Source organism: Nyctereutes procyonoides, unplaced genomic scaffold, assembly GCF_905146905.1.
Source record: "Nyctereutes procyonoides isolate TBG_1078 unplaced genomic scaffold, NYPRO_anot_genome, whole genome shotgun sequence".
Classification (NCBI taxonomy): Eukaryota; Metazoa; Chordata; class Mammalia; order Carnivora; family Canidae; genus Nyctereutes; species Nyctereutes procyonoides.
In genome coordinates this window covers 77,058,082-77,080,510 of record NW_026575140.1, presented here as the reverse complement: position 1 = coordinate 77,080,510, position 22,429 = coordinate 77,058,082, and the positions used below count along the sequence as shown (strand labels likewise).

General features: G+C 47.7%; 1 protein-coding gene across 1 annotated transcript in view; it reads right to left on the bottom strand.

Moving 5' to 3' along the window:
• The window catches only part of SORL1 (sortilin related receptor 1), a 158,938-nt gene that overhangs the window by 36,321 nt on the left and 100,188 nt on the right, over nucleotides 1–22,429 (bottom strand). Inside the window, exons 22-30 of the mRNA XM_055305675.1 lie at nucleotides 22,094–22,267; nucleotides 20,463–20,576; nucleotides 16,408–16,530; nucleotides 13,754–13,873; nucleotides 7,702–7,827; nucleotides 4,485–4,592; nucleotides 2,486–2,617; nucleotides 1,470–1,601; nucleotides 731–865 (exon numbers count right to left, since the gene is read on the bottom strand). Coding sequence (XP_055161650.1) covers nucleotides 731–865; nucleotides 1,470–1,601; nucleotides 2,486–2,617; nucleotides 4,485–4,592; nucleotides 7,702–7,827; nucleotides 13,754–13,873; nucleotides 16,408–16,530; nucleotides 20,463–20,576; nucleotides 22,094–22,267 — 1,164 coding nt within the window. The remainder of the gene's footprint in view (nucleotides 1–730; nucleotides 866–1,469; nucleotides 1,602–2,485; nucleotides 2,618–4,484; nucleotides 4,593–7,701; nucleotides 7,828–13,753; nucleotides 13,874–16,407; nucleotides 16,531–20,462; nucleotides 20,577–22,093; nucleotides 22,268–22,429) is intronic.

The following is a 22,429-nucleotide window of genomic DNA, read 5'->3' as shown; positions in this document are numbered from 1 at the left end:
TTCTGAACAGCCGCTCATCTAAAAATCATTCATAATTAGGGCATCAGAATAGGCTGCAACCTCTTCCCTTTTTTGGAGCAGAATCACCTATAAGCTATTTGATGGGACTGGGGCTGAGGGAGTTTGCTCTTGCAGGAGCTCAACAGGGGCTTGATGCCTTTGCAGGCTGATGCAAGGCACAGGACTCAGAATGCACAGGGTGGATGGGGGAGCTCCCACAGAGGCCACACACCGTTCCAGTTACAGCTCCATTGCAGCTCCCCCAAGACCTAGTTCAGAGAGGAGGATGCCAAAAAGGAAAGTCAGGAGCATGCATTCCACACCAGTGCTCCCCAGATGCAGCGTGGTACTCCTATCGCCTAGAGATCTTGTTAAAGTGTGGATTCTGACTCAGAAGGGAGGCCTAGGGTGGGGGTTAGAGACTCTGTGTTTCTAACCAGCTCCAAGCAGACGTGGACGCTGCTGGTCCGCAGGCCATGCCTGCACTTGCCAGGCTGCACAGCGCTTGCTGTGGCCTGCAAATATGGCAAGCGTGACCCTAGAAACAGGAGAAACCAACCACACTGGTTTTCGGAGTGGGAGGAGATAGAGAGGCACTCAGACAGTTACACCCCCCAAAATCGCCTAACGAGCCCAGCACTGAGGAGATAAGATTCTATTCTGTGCAGAAAGGCGGCAGTGTGTCTGCTGTGTCCTGCCTACGGGCTGATGGCTGACCCAGGACCCTCACCTCCGCAGTCCTTCTCATCAGACCAGTCCCCGCAGTCGTTCTCCCCGTCACATTTCCACCTGTTGGGGATGCAGTGGCCATTCTCACAGCGGAACTGGAAGTAGCGGGAGCAGTTCGGGGCTTCTGTGGGGTTTTCTGGGGAGGTTAAGCACACATACCATCAATTAGTTGCCCAGTACCTGTGTGAACACAAATGCTAAAAAGATAGACACGACCTTCTCAACGCCCATGTCCCCGGGGGCAGCTTGCACAACCCTACCCGGTACAGGTGGGGCCGCTTCTTGGACTCAAGCCCTTCTTCCTGGATCCCAACTCATGCTTCTCTGTGCCACATTTCTAGACCTTACAAATAGTACCCAACTTTTTGACACTTTACCAAAGGAATGATATAACTATCGGTGACAGCCCAATGATGACAGGACTCTATAAAGTTGTGGCATCTATAATAAGCAAATTTGGGGAACACCCTCCAAAATATTCACCATCATTCATCTACCATATTCCTTAGACATAATGTGAACTTCCCAACTGGGGAAAGAAAAGGAACAGGAATAAACATCCCCCAACACCTCCTGGGGGCAGGCTGCCACTTGAAGACTCAATTCCTTACAGGGGAACCAGTGGTGAGGCAGGAGAAGGCACAGCCTGCATGGCAGTGAGCTGAGAACGGCCTCCTTAACCACAGGCATCACTGGGACCCGGAGATTAGGGACGAGAGGCTGAAGGTCCAGCATCTTACCACAGTTGGCTTCATCGGAGTAGTCACCACAGTCATCCATGCCGTCGCACTTCCAAATCAGGCTGATGCACACTCCGTTCTGGCACTGGAAACTGAACTCGTCACAAACCTTGTGGAACTCGGGGTCTTCCGCTAGATAAGGAACAAGCATCCCTAAGTTCCAGGCTGCTGCCATCCTGCAGGGCTCAAGGTAAGACGCAAGGGGAAAGAACCTCCACCAAGAGACAGGCCAGCTACAGGGCTCCAGGATGGCAAAAGCCACTTGAAGGCCTAACCCCCAGTAGCTCAGAAGGTGACTGCATTTGGAAACAGGGTCTTTAAAGAGGTGATTAAGTTATAGTGAGGTCACAAGGGACCCTATCTGATAGGAGTAGGGTCCTTCTGAGAAAAGGAAAGCAGGACACAGACAGGCATAGAGGGGAGACCACGTGAGGGCTGAGGCAGACGGCAGCCTTCAGCAAGCTCAGGAGGGGGGCTGCAGAAGAACCAATCCGACCAACATCTCAACCTCAAACTGGAGCCCCCGGAACTATGAGGAATACACGTCTGCTGTTTCGGCCACCCAGGCTGTGGTCTTTGGTGATGGTGGCCCAAGCAGACTAGAATGAGTAGCCACCGCTGGCAGGGCCTGTTTTAGGAGGAGATCTACGCAGTGAACAAAACAGAAGCCCTGCTCTCATGAGGCCCAAATTCCAGCAAGGAGAGACACGCAGTCAAATAATCAAATAAATATATGGCGTGCCAAGTGGTGACTAGTGCAACGAAGACCACCGGGGCCAGGCAAGGGTGCTACAGGGTGACAGGTACACAGGGAAGGCCCGCGGGAGAAGGGTCCCTCCATGCCTTCCCCTCATACACACACCAACCACCAAAAAGCAGACCTTTGGAAGCAACAGAGGGTAAGCCTTTCTCAGAAAGGGCCAGATTGGACACTCGAGTGAGACCCGTGAACCACAGTGGCCCAACCCTCGAAGCATCTCCAGGGATTCGGTCCCCTCCCCGTCCGCCCCACTCACAGCAGCCTGCGAACGTCGCATCCTCATCGGAGCCGTCACGGCACTGGACGATCCCGTCACACACCATGGAGTGGAACAGGCATTGCTGGCGGTTCTTGCACACGAAGTCCATGAAGCGCGTGCAGAGGGGCTCTGAGAGGGGTCCGGGGCAGGGAGAGGGCCATGAACGCTCAGGACCGGCACCAGCCCTGAGCAGAGGCTCCCTGTGCGCTCAGGAAACCGTAGTAAGAGCCCCCATTTCTTGAGCACTTGCTGTGTGCCGAGCCCTGAGCTAAAGCACTTGACACAGAGGCGCATCACTGAACTCTCTAGACAACGCCAGGAGAGATTTTATTGTCCTGTTCTCAAAATGAGAACAGAGGGAGTGGCAACATTAAGTATTTTGCCAAGAGTACACAGCTATTGAGGGTAGAGCCAGACCTGTCTGACATCCATGCTCATGATCTTCATCACGAGTCACAGAACACTGACTCTCTGCTACTTCTTCCACAAAAGGACCAGTGTTAGGGACTAATTGTACCCCTAAAAATTCGTATGTTAAAGCCCTAACCCCCAGTGTGACTGCGTTTGGAGACAGGTTCTTTAAAGAGGTGATGAAGGTAAAACGAGGTCATGGAGGTGGGGCCCTGATCCCACAGGTGCGGAGTCCTTATAAGAAGGGACACCAAGGGGGATCCCTGGGTGGCGCAGCGGTTTGGCGCCTGCCTTTGGCCCAGGGCGCGATCCTGGAGACCCGGGATCGAATCCCACATCGGGCTCCCGGTGCATGGAGCCTGCTTCTCCCTCTGCCTGTGTCTCTGCCTCTCTCTCTCTCTCTCTCTCTCTCTCTCTCTGTGTGTGTGTGACTATCATAAATAAATAAATAAAATTTTTTAAAAAAAAAAAAAAGAAGGGACACCAGGGATGCAGGACACAGACAAAAGCAAGAAGACGGCCTGTGGACTCGAGCTGTAACATCAGCCTGCCCCTGGGTTTCCAGCCTGCCGGCCTACCCTGCAGATTTTGGACTTGCAGCCTTCATAAGTGCATGAGCTGATTCCTGAATATAAAGCTCTCTCTGTGGATACACACATCCTATCAGTTCTGCTCTCTGGAGGACAGTGGCTGATACAACCAGAGAGCAAATTCTCAAGGTTTTATCAGCTGTATAGTCTCTATTATGACTACTCCTCTCTGCCACTGTTGGGTGAGAGCAGCCCGAGACAACACATAAACAAGTCGTAGTGACTGTGTTTAAAGAAAACTTCAGAAGTGCCTGAGTGGCTCAGTCAGTGAAGCTCCTGCCTTTGGCTTAGGTTGTGATCTCAGGGTCCTGGGATCAAGTCCCACATAGGGCTCCCTGCTCAGCGGGGAGTCTGCTTCGCCTTTTCCTGCTGCCCCTCCCCACAGCTTGTGCGCATGCATGCACTCTCTTTCTCTCAAATAAATAAAATCTTTAAAAAAAGAAATAAAGAAAACTTCATTCAACAGAACACGTTATGTGTGGGGGCTGGCTTTTCCCCACAGCCCAGCCTGCCAATCCCTGCACAACTACATCTGTTCTCAACCTGGACTGTGCATCAGAATCACCTGGAGCAATTTTTTAAAAATCCCAATGCCCAGGCCACACTCCATACAAATTACATCAGAATCTGGGGGTGGGAGGGAGTCGGGGAGCCAAGCAAAGTACATTCACAGATGAGCACCACTGGCCCAAGACAACCTCTAGGAGTCTAAAGGAAACTGGGATAAGAGAGTCACCTGGCCGAACGAAAATGTGACTTGAGTAATCACCAGCAACATGAATAAAACCCATCAAGTAGGAGAAATAAGTATTCAGTTCAAAACACTGGGTCTACTCCTAGAGCGAGAGCAACCAACAGCAGCGTTCACCAAGCAACGAGAGTTGCTCCCAGAGTCCGGCATGAACTCGGTTAAAAACTAACCCCCAGCAGATCCTGAGGAGGTGCAAGGGTTCAGTCCAATATTTGCACTTCCCCGGGGCAGGGAGAGGACTCACCGCAGTGCTGTTCATCCGCGCCATCGGAGCAATCCCGCAGACCGTCACAGTGCTTGCTGGATGGGATGCAGGTGCCATTCGGGCAGCGGAATCCATTGCACTTCTTCTCTGAAATGCAATTTGATAACGGAAGAGAGTGATAAGAGGAAAGAGGCAGGTGCTCACACGCGTTGTTGTGCGGGTTTAAATGGGCAAACCCCTACGGAGACTGGGTGATTGGTAACCAAGGTCACAGTAACGAATGCATGCACACCTTGACCCAGCGATGCCATGGCAAACACGTGATCTACCCACACAAGTGAGAAATGACGTTAGTACCAGGTTGTTCATTGCAATGCTCTTTGTAATGCACGGACAACCACCTACCTGTCCGTCGTAGGGGACTCTGTAATACCTCGTCATACCCTAAAACACGAGACTGCTACAAAGGCACTGAAGAGGCACTCTGCAAAAATGTGTCCCAGATACACAGTTGTGTGGAAAAAACAAGGTACAAAACAACACGCATGGCATTCTACTTGTGTAAAAGAGAACAAGAATACACAGTACATTTAAATTTGCAGATATGCACAAAAATATCCTAAAAGGGCATACAATCATAATTTCCCATGTGGACACGGTAGGGATTTGGCAGATGGGGAGAAAAATGTTTACCATACACCTCTTGATGCTTTTTTCCATCTTGAACCATGAAAACGTGTTACCTACTCAAAAAACTGAGTACCTATTTTTAAGAAAAGCTTCAGTGAGTGGAAAAAAGGAGGACATGAATCCTGATTATAATCCTGGTCTTTTAAAGCTCTCCTAAATCACCATCTTAATTCTTCAGGAATTCTAAACTAAAGCCCTTTCAGAGAAAGTCCATTCTAGCAATGTTAAGAATCTTAGATTTTGTGCTTAGTAGAGAATTCTTAGCACAAGGTAACCCTTTCTCCTGAACACAGAGCTACTGCCCGACGTTAGGGCTTAAAAGTAAGTTCTAGCAAGTAAGTCAGGGCCACTGCAAACCCAATGCTTAGGAGATCGGTTCCAGGGGGTTCAGGAGCAAGGCAAGAAAGTGTGTTTTAATCCTCTAATAAATCATCATGCCTAGGAAATTATTCTAAGGAATCAAACAGAACCACTAAGTGAGTACCATGAGTCGGGAAATACTTAATATCGCTAAGTGTAAGAGGCATTTTTAAAAAGTATAAAATTAAAATTATACAAGACAGACTCCTATCCAATAAATTAGTGAAAACAGCTAAAAAGGTAAAATGTAAGTTCAAGGGAGATGTGGGGAAACAGACACTATGTTACTGATAGAAATGCTTCGGGTATCATCACTCAGAAACGCAACATGCAAACACTTAAGGAGAATCATTAAAATCCATCAGAACCTCTGACCCAGCAATTCCATACTGAGGGACATATCCTAGGAAGTATCTCCAAGAAAAAATAAGCCTTCATTTCCACAAAAAAAAAAAAAGGATAATTTCACTGCACATAATAGTGTAAAACTGAAAACACTCAAATGCCTGACTGGGAAGCAACTAAGTAAACTATGAGAAATATCAAGTGAATATGTATCTGCCATGAAAATGTGGGCTACAGAAAAATACAGATATAGGCAAAGACCTCTGCTTAATACTGTGACGTGAGAAGAATGGAGTTTACAACATGCAGATGATGACTACGGTCCCATGAAGATCTGGAAGGTATGGTGCAAAGTAACAGGAAATATATATATATATATATCTGGCCCTGGTTATAGGCACAGAGCTCTTAAGCCCTTGTAATTCCCTAGGTAACAGGAATGTCTTGTGTTCTAATGGGCAACTCTGTGTGGGCTCCTGCATAGCTTTAGGATGGGGGCTGGTCACCAGAATGATTAGAGGCTTGGTTTGAACTCCACCCCTGATCCTCTAGGGAGGGGTGAGGGGGAGCTAGCTTAACGATTCATACTATGTGATTAAGCCTCTCTAGAAATCCCAAAAAGTATGGGGCTCAGAGAGCTTCCAGGTGGCTGAACAAAGAGATGCTGGAAGAGCGGGAGGTCTGGACAAGGCTTGGAAGCCCCACAACCCTTCCCTCTACCTTGCCCTATGCTTTCTTTTCCATCTGGATGTTCATTCTCTCTCTCCTTTATCACACATCCTTTTCTAACAAGCTAGGAAATGTGATTCCCTGAGTTCTGTGAGATAGTCTAGTAAATCACTGAAGCCAAGGAAGGGGAGACGGATTTATAGGTTGTCAGTGAGAAGTACAGGTGACAACTTGAGGCTTGTGGCATCTGAAGTGGGGGGCAGTGTTGGGGACCATGCCCTTAACCTGTGAAATCTGATGCTATTCCAAGGAAGACAGTGTAAGGAACGAGTTAACTGCAGGACACCCAGCGGGTACTGAAGACTGCTTGGTGTGGAAAACACACATGGGGTGGCCAAGAAGTGTGGAAGTACACTGTGCGCAGAATGCTGAGAGCAGAGGAGAAACACAGGGTTTTTTTTTCCTACCCAGCTATAGAAAAAGGATATGGATAGAGAACCTTAAAGATATTTGGTATAGGGGTACCTGGGTGGCTCAGTGGTTGGGCCTTTGGCTCAGGTGGTGAGCCCAGGGTCCAGGGACCGAGTCCTGCACCAGGCTCCCCACAGGGAGCCTGCTTCTCCCTTTGCCTATGTTTCTGCCTCACTCTCTGTGTCTCTCAGGAATAAATAAAATCTTAAAAAAAAAAGATATTTGGTATAAAAACGAATTTTATACATTGTGTTCGTGGGACAGCTATTTTGTGAAGGTAGCTGATGACCTCAGAGTTCTTTCTGAAATCAAGGTAGTAACCACTTTCCCAAAGGACCATAACACAGAACTCTTAGTCATAAAGTACGCTATTTATACCGAAACTGCTGGCTAATTTCTGGTGAAACAACTGCTCATTTCTGTATTTGGTGACTGTATTTTGCACTCTGGGTGGGTGAACTGGTTTCCATTTCTTTGCTGCAAAGTTGTTATGGAAAACCAATGAGGCAAAACAGCTTGCCTGCCAACGAGGATGACACAACACACCCCTATACATCCTATGGCCATGCCATCTAAAAACCGGGAAGGCCTGTCTGGTGGTCGGCCTGGGCGCCCGGGCACAGCAGAGCAGTATTCCAACGCCCGGCCCAATCTGTCCCCTCTTCTCCTGACCAGCAGACACTGGGGCCGCTCCACGTGGAGACCAAAGCAGAGCATTTACCGCAGTTCACTGGGTCCTCGTCAGAACCATCCTGGCAATCCATGTCACCATCACACGCCCACCGCTGGGGAATACAGTGCCCGTTGTGACACTGGAAGTTGGAGACCTCGCAGGTGTGATAGATGGCTGCCAGCAAGAGAGAAGAGAGACAATGTCAGTGCCACCTTCACCTCCGCTCCCCCACCAACCACCAAGGAGCTGACCAAAGGGAGACTGTGCTGGGTAATAAGGTGTGGACCAGAGAGCCTGAGCTCCTCCCTGGCCAGGAGCCAGGCACCTGGGCTTGCGCTCCTAATGGAGCAATCACTTGACTCTGTGAGTCTGTAAAGCTACACAAGTATAGATGTACATGTTAAAAAGAAATCATTTACTTTTCACAACCACCTATGACGTGAGGGTTATTCCCCACATCTCCTAAGTAACAAACAGCCTTAGGGGAATTAAGATAACTCGCTCATATTCACAAAGGTAAGTAATAGCACCAGCGTTCTCCAAGTCCAAAGCCTGTATGGCTTCTGCCCTGTCTTGCTACTTTATCTTCTCACATGAACCCACTCACTCATCCAGATTCTGTGGGACAAGGAGAGGTGGTGTGTGCTCTGCAGACCAGCTCTCGACCCGATGTAGCCACTCTTTGGGGGGCCTCCACTTCATCATCTATATTGATATGTAAGGACCCTTGTAAGCTCTGAAAGGCTGTGATTTTATAATTCTCAACAAACTACCCCATTTCAAATGTGCAAAGCCTCAGATCCAGAGAGCACAGAAGATTTACTCAAACTCAAAACAGAAACGTGCCAGCACCTCCTAGACTTGTCTAACTTTCCCAATAGTCAGGAGTGACATCTATCAGCCAACGACGTGTGGTGTCCGCTACAACCATTAAAAGAAAAAGATGCAAGTGAAACAGAGCTGTTGTTATAAACCAGCAGCCTTGTTTGCATACGTGGGCTGAGGCCAGTTGGAAGTCCTTTAGAAACGTCTCGAAACACTGGTCAAAGACTAGTTTGAATGCAGAGTATCTGCCTCAAACCCAACCAGCACTACTAACCATCTCTCCATTAGCTTTCCCTTTCCTCTGCTAAAACAGAAAGCTGTTTGTGTCTGTACACTGCTGAGTGAAAGCCAGGGCTGGCCTTGTTTACCACTGACATAAAACAAGAGAGCTAGATGGGCTCTCTGTTAAACTGTGTCGACAAGGATGTCTTTGCAACACATGAAGCAAAACAAACAAAAGTGGGTTATTGAGGGCATACTATAGTTACTTATTCAATCAAGACGGTTGGCAACTGCTACTCAAGGATTGGGAAAATTGGCTTCCAATGCCCTCTAGAATTTCTACTGAATTTGGGGCTATTTTGTGCAGCAGTCTGAAGTACAAAGAATCTGATTTTTCAAACCACTTTGAAACAAGTGGTGGTCCATTATCTGTTGTCTTATCTCACTGACTACCAAGGCTATGTGCATAGCATAGAAACAGGTCTAAACGAAGTTTTAATATTATATAACCTCTGGCTCTCAGAATCCATTGAACAGCTTTTTAAAATATAAGATGCCTGGGTGGCTCAGCGATTGAGCATCTGCCCTCAGTTCAGGGCGTGATCCTAGGGTCCTAGGATCGAGTCCCGCATCGGGCTCCCCGCAGGAGCCTGCTTCTCCCTCTGCCTGTGTCTCTGCCTCTCTCTGTCTTCCATGAATAAATAAAATCTTAAAAAGAGATTAAAATACATTCATCTCCGAGAAGAGGAATACATATAGGCTGCACGTTACATGAGCTTTTGCAGCAGTAACAGCCATCGCCTGGAATACTTTTGATCTGATGGTTTTACAAGTCTGACAGCCCTTGCAAATACTCCTCCGCAAAGCTTTGCTCCCTTTCATGAGATACACTGTTCCCTAAGCTCACTGCCATGCTGATCTACTTATTATTCAGCTTATGCGGTTCACTTTTAATTGAAAACAATTTTCAGAGTGCTAATGGAGTTTCCAAATGACCATTCTGGGAGGCATGTCTGAGATCTCCAAAATCACAGAAGCTGAGCTCAGAAAGACTAATCAGTTTGCACAATTTCATTTAAGTGGCCAGGTATGAATGGAATTTTTAACACATTTTCTTTTTCTGAATTTTCCAATCTTCTGAGTAACTTATTAGCTCTCTGATACTGAGTTCTGGTTAAGTAATACATGTTCAATTATTTTACCTTTTACACTTAATTATAAGGATGGAAGAGACTGATTTTAATACAGACTAAAGAATGGGGGGGGGATAAGAATCCTTTGCACAGCAGGATGGGCAAATGGGGTAAATGACCATGAAATTAGAGGATCGGAGTTTCTAATGGAAACCTATCCTACTTATCCTATACCCCACTCTCTGACTTGGACAGATCTTCCTTGACTCAGCAAGACCCTCTGGAATACCTGATCAAAAGCATTAACCAAATACAACTGGGGCAGAAGGGATGGATGAATTCTAATGGTAGGAATTACAGAGCACTGGACTATTAGGAAGTGAATGAGAGGGAAAAATGCGACTATCAATACAACTTGAATGATTAATGACACAGAAATAATAACATAAAGCGTAAAGAAAGAGCATTGATGGACATCTGGGCTCTTTCTATCAGTGAATGGATAAAGATGTCTTATATACATATATACTCAGACATCAAAATAATGAACTCTTGCCATTTGCAGTAACATGGATGGAACTAGAGGACGTTATGCTAAGTGAAACAAGTCAATTAGAGAAAGACAATTATCATATGATCTCACTCATCTGTGGAATTTAAGAAACAAAACAGAGGATCATAAGGGAAGAGAGGAAAAAATAAAACAAGATGAAATCAGAGAGGGAGGCAAACCATAAGAGACTCTTAATCATAGGAAACACATTGAGGGTCGCTGGAGGGAAGGGGATTGGGGGATGGGGTAACTGGGTGATGGGCATTAAGGAGGGCACATGATATAATGAGCACTGGGTGTTATATAGCACTGATGAATCACTGAGCTCTACCTCTGAAACCAATAATACAGTATATGTTAATTAACTAAAATTAAATAAAAGTTTTTTTTTTAAAAAAGAAAAGGCACTGAAAAGCAAAAGCCAGACTTGGAACAAGAACAAGATAGAAATTCTAGATATAAAAAAATACAGCCGTGGAAATAAACATAGCTCAGTGGATGTGAGAAACAGCCAGTTAGATTCAGCTGAAAAGAGAACTGTTGAACCAGAAGAAAAGACTGAGGAAGTAACTCAGATCCTAGTATGGAGTCATAAAGAGACCGCAAATCCTAAAACAGAAGCATGAACAACAGAAGGACACAGCCCAATAGATCGCTGACAGTAACTATTGAAGACAAGACCAGAAATACTAGCAAAGAGAACTGAAAACATCATGGCTGTAATTCCCCAGAATTGATGAAAAATAAATCCTCAGCCTCTGGAAGGAAAACAAGACTCAAGAGTGGGATGAATAAAAATAATTTCACCTAGGGAGGTGTAACTATATAACAACAAACAAAAACCTACAGATACCCAGAGAGAAAGGATGTCTGATGATACTTTGAACAGCTCACCTGACAGGAGAATTCAAATCAACACAGAAGAGGCCAGAAGGAAATAGAATAATCCCATTGAAATACTTAACGGAATATTATTACAAACCGAGAAATCCAGATCCATCTGAATTCAGGATTGAGACTGACATAAAGACATGTTTGTGTAAATAAAACCTTCAAAGAGTTGACCACTCATGGACTCCTGCTGCAAGAAACAGAGAAAGATATACATGGAAAGGAGACATCGGGCACAAGAAGCAAAGGTGAGTGGTTCCTGAAATATAACAATGATTAATATTAGGAATTTTTTAAATGTACCATGAAAATACTAAGCACGTGTGGAGTCTGTTCTGAAATCCCTGCGAGTCTAGGAGGGCGGAGAGCCACTGTGCGAAGACACATGGGGTGTCTAAGCGTAACCCCAGAAAGAGCAGAAATCAAATGTTTACGGTCAAATTGACACAGGGAGGTGGGGAGAAGGGAATAAAGAAAATTAAGTCCCATGAAAGACAAAAAGCAGGGAGGAGAAGCCCAAAGACTGTGCCCACAAGCTGAGGCCAAGAGGAAGTCCACCGACCCCGACTGATTGTGGCTTGGCAGACAACTTCGTGTATTAGGTCAGGAAACGGAGGGACACGCCATGCATCCTAATGAGCTCACGGCTGACTGCCAACTATCTTGAGATGACAAGGAAAGAGAATCATCTTTAATAGGTTTGGAAGAACAGTCCCTGGAACAAGGGAGCAGGTGAGGTGTAAGCACTTTACATGTTCCCCAGACAGCCTTGCCAAAAAACAAAACAAAACAAAACAAAACAAAAAAAAAAAAAAAAAAAAAACCAGGAGTCTCAGATGAACCCACCCATAGAAATGAGTTGTTAATTCATCCCAGAGGAGCAGCACATGCTGCTGAAACACAAAATTGACTCATGTGGTTGTGCTAACAAGATGTTCAATCATTTTGCAATTTACAAACTGAAATACCCAAGTGCGCCCCTTTAATTTATTAACCAATTATCCACCCAAGCCCACGGTTTCCAAACAGCATCGTGGCTCCTGGGCTGATAGCAGTTCCTCCGTGGACACTGGTTTTTTTTTTTTTTTCCTCCCTCTACAGGCCATGCTTGTCTTTGGAGAGAAGCCTTCTCCTGTGTCCTTCCAAGGCACTGAGGTTCCACCAGAAAGGACAAGGGGCAAGTTTCGGGTAAGTTTATAAGGGCAGAGAATCTGGTAACATCGTGGATTATCCTGTGTGATGATATGGCATTTGAGGAGAGCCATCTACTCCTCAGGGTCACCTGAGGTCACTTTGAAACTAAAATGAACGCAGAGAAGCCGTTGTGTAAATTGCCCAATCGACAGAAGCTCCCTGAACACATCCTCTCCTACCAGGCGCTGGGCAATGGGAAAATACAAAGGTCATTTCTGCCCTGCAGGAACTAGATCTAAACTAAAAACCTAACAGTTACTTAGATTTAGGTTCGGGATAGGAGAGTGTAGCCTTCTTTTTATTTGCTTCCACAAATCAGTAGGCATTGCTCTGAGCTCCCAGTGCTGGGCACTGTAGGAACGGGTGGGTATATGGATGGGGTGAGGAGGATTAAGACAGGGGACTTGGAAGGCCCGCCCCAAGATTAATGATCTGCACCATGTGAATGACAAGTTCATGCAGTACCAATGAATTGCAACACAAAGCCCAGAAGCAGATCTGCCCCTACCACAAAACGTTTACATGAAATAACCTTCGCCCCATCACTGGATTTAAGATAGAACTGAGTGATCATTTGGAGAGGGTGCAGAGAAAATGTACTTCTCAGGTAGTGGGATCAGTTTTTATTCCTCCACGGTTTCCCCAAATCCTTGCTCTCCCCATTCCAGCATACTGTAAAATGAGTCTCATTCATTCACTCCTTCATTTATTCCTTCATAGAAGTAACGTGATGAACACCAGTGAACATTATTCTCATCACCCATGAGAATAATGACAATACCTCCACCTCATACCACCACGTCTTCCTCTCCTATTCTCACGCTGTTTCCAACATTCTTTTTCATGCGATGTGACCCCAAATGGGTATAAGCACCGTTCAGGTTTTCACTGTTTGGGGAACTCTCTGATGCTCCCTTCAAAAGCATGAGTTAGTTCAGCGCTGCTCAATGTGTGGTCCCCAGACCAGGGGCCAGTCTATAAACTGGTGTGACTGGTCCTGAAGAAATAAGCTTGAGCCAGATTGCGAAATCGACCATATCGCTCAGGGACACTTGTTTAGGTAATGCTTTTTTGCACAGCAAAACCTTCTCAATGAAGAAAGCAGGGTGTCCATTTCCCTTTTAGCGCAAGCTCAGCAGAGTCCAGCTCTCTGAGAAGCATGCAACTAGCTGATGCCTAAGGTCCATTTCTTAGAGTCTAGAGCCTACGATTGTGGAGGGTTGCAGAGCTAACCAGCACACACACAGACAGGTGCTGTCAACGGAGAGCACGGAACACTGACCAGTACAGTTGGCTTCATCAGACCAGTCCCTGCAGTCATTGTCTCCATCACACACCCAGGAGGAGCGGATGCACATGCCAGAGCTGCAGCTGTATTCGTCACTCCGACACTGGTGCATTTCTGCAGGGGAGATCACAAACACAGAGCAGTGGGGACAAACGCTGACTCAGAGATCCATCTCGGATGGAGCTCAGGCATCAGCACTCCTGAGGGCTAGAGTAGCACCCATTACCCAAATTATCACTGATTATCCAGGTACAGTATGGACTTAGCTGGGGAATGCCAGCTAACCAAGGATGGACTCTAGGTGTGCTGGGATACTGACACTTTCACATTCTATTTTTAAAGATTTTATTTTATTTTTATTTATTTATTTATTTATTTATTTATTTATTTATTTGAGAGAGAGAGAGAGAGAGAGAGAGAGAGAGAGAGGGAGAAACAGTGCACACATGCATAAGCAGGGAAAAGAAAAATCTCAAGCCAACTCTACATTGAACGTTGAGCCTGATGCAAGGCTTGATCCCAGGACCCCGAGATCATGACCTGAGCTGAAATCAACAGTCAGACACTTAACCAACTGAGCCATCCAGGCAACCCTGACACCCTGACATCCTTGCCCCTGGTCACCCCTAGGCCCAGAAGAGCTTTATCCATTTACCTTGGGGCACTTGACAAATATTATCTATGCTTGTTACAATGAGAAGGTTAGGAGGCAATGCGCTAATTACCCAGAAAGTAGAATCCTAAGAATTCTCAAGAAACAGAAGCCTTCTAGAGATGGAATCCGTGGTTCAGAAAAGGGGATAATGAGAACTCTGAGCAAGCTAACTAGTACGAGATGCTCAGATCGGAGATGATGAGATTAGTGCTGAGCTCCCAACACAGAGAAAACCGGGGACCTTCCATGGGCAGAGCTCCAGGGACATCGGCTGATGGGCTGTCTCTAGAAGGGTGGGGTCCTGAGGCAAGGGAACCCGTGCAGCCTGACCAAGACTTGCAAGCAGGCTACCCCGGCGACCTCTTTTACAGACCCTGGGAATGTCATTTAAAACAGAGCTTTCAATGGGAATTTTAAAGAATCTAGGGAAACAAGGGGAGCCAAGCCTGGGGCCCAGGGTGGCTGCCTGAGGTGTGTCATTCAGGAGACAAGTTGATGGTGAAGCTGGAGATTCAGATATTTATGAGGAAACAGTCTGGAGACTTATGAAGAGGACCCGGCCCTGCAGCTATCAGGGACTGGGACCGTGGCAAGGATTCAGGAGACACTAACAGGCCATAAGTGGGGAACCCAACATGTGCCCAACAGGTGAGCAAGATGACATCACTGGAGTCTTCTTCCTACTAAGCTGTGCCCTTCAACCCTGTGCAGACGCTAAGGAAAGGATGGACAGTACTGAACCCAAAAGACTGCTTTTGAGGGTAAATGATGTGACCCCCTCCCCCCCACACACACACCAGATTCCTCCAAGAGCCAGGCTAGGAGCACTTCCCTGGCTCCCCTTGTGTAAGCCCCTGGGGTCAGCTGCTGGTGAAAAAGCAGGCCCCGTCTGTAAGCACATGCGAGGCTAGACTGGACCTGCCCCGTGGGTGGGTAGGGAGAGCCACCAACTCTTCACGCTGTCTGGGCCAGCGTCTGGCCTCTGTTCTCACTTCCCCTTTGGTCAGGAACCCTCCAGTCTGGTGCACTCCATGTACCACATAACATTTCCTCCTTGGAAGGTCAGCAACGCTGAGTTTGGTACCAGAGCCATTCACGGAGACAGGCCGCCCGAACCAGGCAGGGCTGGGCTGTGCAGCGAGGCTGGGAAACACGGCTCCGGGTCCCTATCCTGACACAAACTAACAGTGTCACCTTGAAGAAGTCCTCTCAGTCATTTAGTCAGAAATTAAAAAGGACTGAACCAGAGAGCCCCTATCACTCTTGGCAATTCCAATGCACTATTTTCCTAAATGTAAAAATTTCCATTCAGAAAACAGATGTTCAAACAACATTTGTACCATCTGCTGGCTTCCAACAGAGTTTACTGAATTAGATTGGTTTAAAAAAAAAAAAAAGCCGTTCACAAAGGTAGAGATCTAGTCTCCTAGTCGCCCAGATGTGTGGGCCAATTCTGTTCCATATATAGCTTTTAATAACCACCTAAATTCAGTTACAAATCTTCCTTACTATCACACTCATGCTTACGGCATCCCTGCGTGGGAAAGCAGGGTCCGTGATCTTTCGAATAAATCATTCCTACCAAGGGGGCAGAGATGGTCATATGGCTGGATATCAGAAACCCCAATGGGGGCGCCCGGGGGGCTCAGTCAGTTAAGTGTCTGATTCTTGGTTTCAGCTCAGGTCATGCATGATCTCGGTCCTGGGATGGAGCCCAGCTTTGGGCTCTGTGCTCAGTGAGGAGCCTTCCTGGGATTCTTGAGTGCTCTCTCCCTCTGACCTTCCCTCTCTACTCCATCCTCCCTCCCCTGCACCCCACATGTGCGTTCTGTCTCTCAAAAAAAAAAAAAAAAAGAAAAAGAAAAGAAAAAGAAAAAAGAAAGAAAACCCTGAGATGCTTTCAGAAATCCTCCATCTGCAACCCACGGCAGCTCAGTGAGTAAAGGCGCTGCCCCGCTCAGAAATGGGGTCCCTGGACATCACGGCCCCTTACCACAGTGACTTTCATCGCTGTTGTCTCCACAGTCATCCTCCAGGTCACACTTGTAGGAGAGAGGGATGCAGGTCCCAGACTCCTGGCAGCGGAACTGAGTGTCCAGATCACAAATGGTAGTAGCTAAAACGGGAGAGACCATATACTCATGAGGAACAATTAATCCCCCCGCCTTACCCTAAATACAAACATCCCCATGGAGAAAGAACTAAAACAGAGTCACAGCAGATTTCAATTGCAGCAACAGAGACAAAAATATATATATAAATCACATGAGAACCTGACATTTACAACCAAGGGCAAGAAGAGCCTATCTTTCCGTGGACGGCTTCCAGATGGGCACTGGGCTGGGAGGGTGACATACTGCCGTCCAGCTGGGAGAAATGGGCTGGATCACCTCCTACGACAACCCCCAACCCCCCAGGCCTGAAGGTGTCTTTCTTTCGTTTTTTTTTTTTTTTTTTTTGAAGGTGTCTTTCTAAGTACTCGGCAGAGACACCTTCATTTAGACGATGATTAAGAAGCCCAATCTTACAGGAGAAGCAGGCACCTCCCCGTATCGATGACACAAGGAGCGTCAGGGAAGAATTTTATAGCAGGCACGTGGGTCTTGTCATCAGGTAGGACTGGGTTCCAGATCCTGGCTCTGCCTCTGCCTCAAGCAATTAACTTTAACCTCCTTGGGCCCATTTCCTACATGGCAGGAGGAGGATAAGGTAACGTGGCCAAGTGCTGTGATGACACAGACTAGATACAGATCTCAAGTCTCTAAGTTACATAACCTAACTGATCCGTGCCTCCGTTTGCTCTACCGTAAAACAGAGATAATATAGCACCTACCCTGAGGCAGTATTATGAAAGGAAATAAGCAAACTGGTTTGGGACCAGAGCCCGTTGGGTAGGCTGCAAAGCAGAACAGTCTTCAAACAAATGTCACATCTCTTCCTTGTCCTTCCTCTGCCCTCCTGCACCAGGATGGGTACAGAAGTAGATTCTTCTCCCTCTTCTAACTAAAATTATCTGGGAGTGGCACAGTCCCTAGAGCCCAGCAAGAGACCCTCCAGGCAAGGCTTTGGGAAGGAAGGCTGTGCTCAGGAGCCGCTGACACAGCGTTATGATGTGACACAAGAGGATCCTGGGGTGGGGGTGGGGGGGAGGCGTGCTGGGAAATGAAAAGCCAAGGACAACACTACAGTTAGACATCCCAGTGGCATTTATTTGAGGCTCCGTTTCTTCACTGTAATCGAGCTCATGGTGGGAGGCAGAGGAAGAAGGCAAAAATGACAAGGCTGCAGGGCATTCACGTCAAAACCCAGAGAGCCTGACAACTACCCAGCACAGGAGTCTGTGCAAGGGAGGGAGATGTGCTGACAACAGCCCTCCCTGGCTCCCTGGTCACCACTGCCCACCCCACCCCCCATCTTCCCCAGCAGCTGATGAGAAGCTGTGAACTTCCCAGACAGCAGTGGCCAGCCACAGCCTGAGCCTCTCCTGCAGCTCTGCCCATGGACGAGGAGCCTCCACCATCAGGATAAACACGGCTCTCCTCCTCCTTCTCCTCCTCCTCCTCGATAAGGGAACCGCTGGCACAGGCACAGACAAGCACCACCCTCCAGGTTCCCAGGCTCCACATTTTAACACCCCCGCGCCCCTCCTCATCGCCTCTCCTGGGCCAAGTGGAATGAATGGAGACAGAGCAGAGCAGGGCAGCGAGCAAGTCTCACGGTCCTGGGAAGGTCAAGCCCAGCCGAAGCTGACACCAAACCACGAGGCGGTCAGAGCCAGCAGCAAACTTGACCCTGTGAGGCTGGCGTGGAGCTCGGGGGCTGAAGCAGTGGGGGTGGGAGGGATGGAGGGAGGTCCCTCTCTCAGGACACTCAACCAATACAAGATCCCAGCCTGTCATCTAATGGAAACCAAAGCCCTGGGTGGAATCCCCATCTACTGAACCCAAGGTCATCTAGTTTAGATCTCTGCTTCCACTGAGCCTAATCATGTCTGGGCAATCTTCATGCAATGTGTTAATTCTAAGAAGCATCTCCTCCCTGCGCCCCCCCCCCCATATGTAATAAAGTCATTCCCAGGCTCGGTTCCAATGCTGTTAATATTTTTTTTAAGGAGCTTTGGCTCTTCACCCACAAATACCACCCCTTCCTGAGACTCTGGTAGGCAGAGAAGGTGTTATCACTGTCCTTTTCACAGAAAAGAAAAAAACAAAAGCAAAAAACGCACAGACAGCCTAATGCTTTCCCCAGATCGGCCATTCAGTGAGCTCTTCTCCCTGGGTGTGAATGGCATCCACTGAAACCAAGGAAAAATGACTAAGAAAAGGTTTGTTAAATAACTTCCTAAGAGCCAGCAAGGACAATGCATAGTTTTGCTGGGCCCAGATGATTTCAGTGAGTTGAGTGCCTCTAAGGTTGCTTTCTGGCTGGGGTGGCGTGGGAACCTGCGACAGGCTCCACAGATGGCTGGCAAAACATGTCCACCATGGAGCCAGGAATCACCCACTAACCTGTTCTTATAGCACAAAATGGCAAGTGAGCCTCTGGATTTCCAGTGGGAAAATATTTGCAAGAGAAGTCTTCACACTGGCTTCTGGCTTCCCTGCTTCTGGTCTTCCTCCCAGCCAGTGCCTTCTGCCCACTGCTTCTCTTTCCAAAGGCAAAATTCTTATCATGTTATTTCAGTGGTTCTCAACTGCTCGTCTGAAGAAAGTCCCCAGGCACCTGCTGCTGGGGGCACCATAACTAGCCCAACGTCCCCTTGCCCCACTGCTCCCGTTCATATTATTGATGACTCACACCAGTTTCTTAACCGTGCCACGTATACCTTCACCTCTGGGCTTTCATACCTGTTCTCTTGCTGACAATCATGCTCCCTCCACCTCTGCTTGCTTCACCTCTACTCACCCTTCAGGGCTCTCCATAAATACCTACCCAAGTTTGATTTGTGTGCTCTTCCTATATGCATATGGTGCTCCCCCATTCTCACGCTCACTGGCTCTACTGTAACCGCCTCTCTACTCTTCCAACTCCTCTCTGGACTACAGACTCCATGTCATTCCCAAGCCAAACACACAGCCTAGAACAAAGGAGTTCTCAACAAATACTTGCTGAATGAATGTATGAATGTATTACTCAGTGTCAGAGGGCAAAGCATCTCGTTAGAAGTTAACGTCTAGGGCAGCCCGGGTGGCGCAGCGGTTTAGCGCCGCCTTCAGCCCAGGGTGTGATCCTGGAGACCCGGGATCGAGTCCCACGTCAGGCTCCCTGCATGGACGCTGCTTCTCCCTCTGCCTGTGTCTCTGCCTCTCTCTCTGTGTGTGTGTCTCTTATAAATAAATAAAAAACAAATCTTGAAAAGAAAAAAGAAGTTAATGTCGAGACTATTAAAAATTAAAATCTTGCCATAAATAAATTACTCATTATAAGTACTTACTTGTCCTTAAACCCTGCTGAACAGAATCATGCTTTAGGAGTTACCCTTAGAAAGTTTACAGTCCAAAGATGATGTTTCCATGCACACATAGCAACATCCCCACATTTCAAGCCAACCAGGCATCATCAATCAGTTAGAACGATCTCTCTGGAGCCTGGCCGGCAGCCAATATCCACTGACTGGATGGCATACAAAGCAAAACCTGTTTCCCATCTCTGAAAAGGCTGAACACTGAATTAGCAGATCAAGGGATGTCACCTGGTCACCAGCTTTATCACAGTGGTAGGGCCACAACGAGAGCCCAGACGGCCCGACTCCCCAGGCAGCTCAGTTTCAGCCAGGCAGGCCCCAACTGGTAAACCCTTTGTTAACGAGCAGTTCCCTGACCTGTGGGGCTTGGTTTTAAATTAAATAACCACCTCTATCTAAGTGCCTTCTCTGTTCTCCAAGCCCCATCAGCTCACATGGGGGTCACCCACCATGGCGGGCCACCGGCCAACACCTTGGCAGCAGGAGCCCCCTTCCTCCCGGCCCCCCGGGCGCAGCTGACCAGCCCTCCGAGTAACGGTAAGTGTGCAACATCCCAAAAGCCCAGCCGAGCAGGGAAGACTCACGGCAGTTTCTCTCGTCGCTCATGTCACCACAGTCATTGTCAAAATCACACCACCAGATGCTGTTGATACAGTTCCCGTTGCTGCAGCGATACTGGTTGCGGAGACAGGTGTTCTCTGGCCAGCGTGGGTGGGCAGAGGGGGAAACGAGATGAATATTATTCTTACTGCTGGACCGCAAGACTCTCACTTTTGAGTTTCCATTTCTCTTCCTCAAATAACATGCCTTAAATGGTAAAGAGGAAGAGTGGTGCCAAGCTCACCTGCATGCAGGAGCATACAACACAGGCCTCCTTCTTTCCTCTTTTAATTACAATTAATGAGGGGTTGGGGGTGGTTATAACGATGAAAAAGGACGGAGATGGTGCCAGCTGGGTCCAATGGGTAGACACCAAACACCGACGTTATAAGATACTAATTATACAAGGAACTGTTTGAGGGGCCGTGTCTACACAATACGAAAACATATGTGTTCAATATATTTGTACCTGTGTGTGTTTTATACATATAGCCATATATATCCACTTTTTCAGCTAAGTAAGTTCCAAAGGATACATAATACTTCTAGGACTTTTCCTACCCACAATGCAAAGGAAAAAAAATTGTTTGTTCAGTAAACCGAGTCAAGAACACATGATGCCTGGCCTCTTTGTTTTGATCACCAAAAGCATTCCAAAGGAAAATATTAAAAAGTCTTTGTCTAACTTAAGTGTTCACTCTCTTTGTCTCTAAGCAGCTGTAAGATGTCTGGAGCCTGAGAGAGAATCTCCAGTGTCTAAGGGAAGGGTTATCCTTTCTCCATTTGTATTTCTTATGGAAAAGAAACCATGGGGGTCCTCTGTGTGCTCCCCTGCTCAGGACGGAGAGGCTTCTGCAAGGAGGGAGGCTGTGATTATGAAGCCAATACAATCTCAAGAATTAAAAAAAAAAAAAGCAGGAATGTGGGTGCTTCCTGGAGGGGCCCCCCCTTCACCTCACTGACAGGTGAGGCTGGGACTGGGGACATGGTTGGGGCACAAATCAGAGAGGAAAGAAAGATCAAGACAGGTTTTAAGAGGAAAAATTTCAGAATCTATGTCTTTAAATTCAAAGAAAGAGAGGATGACACTGCTTCAGTCACTTGGTCACAGTGAAGAGGAGAGCTTCAGAGCCTGCAATATCGTTTTGAACGTTCTGGACATTTCTGGACTGGCGGGGGGTGGGAGCATCAGGGGAGAACTGCTGGTGAGCCTGGGCGGTGAGCAATGAAGGAATTCAGTCCCTTCTCCAAGTCAGGTTTGGTCCAAACTTATAGGAAGCAGGTGAAGCTGAGAACCCAGATGTGGGGGATGGGTAAGGAGAGGCAGACACAGAAAGATGAAAAGGGGAGATCAGGAAGGCCTGTGTTGTCTGACATTAAACCAAAAGCCCAGCTCTCCTGTTTAAATAAACTGCACAGGCCTGTTCCTGACGAGGACTACAGGAGCACAGGCCTCAGAGCCTGGGCCAGGATGTCACCAAGTACCTGGTGGGTTTTATTTTGATCTAGAGCATTCTATGTCACCCAAACACATGGGGAACAGAGAGCATGGGGAGAGGGGATGGAAGAAGGGAAGGGGGCCTGTGGTGGAAAAGACGATGGGGATGGGACGCACCTTCTTTGATGCAGGTGTGGTTTTCCTGCTGGTAGCCCCGGGGGCACTCACACATCAGGTCACCAGATGGCAGGATGCTGCTGGCCACGCCATCTGGACACCGGCAGCTCTTACTGTTGTTGGCCTTGGGCAAGCACAGCAGGCTGCAGGGCCTGGGCACGCAGGCATTGCTTCCTGGGGAGGAGACAAACACGGCCACGTCTGGGTGAGTCCACACCAGGGAGACCCTGAACCGGGGCCTGAGATTCAAGACCACCTCCTAATCTTCAGATACGACAGCGTGAAGCTCGGAGAGAGAAACGCGGGGTGGCGGGCACTGCAGCACGTGCGCCACCT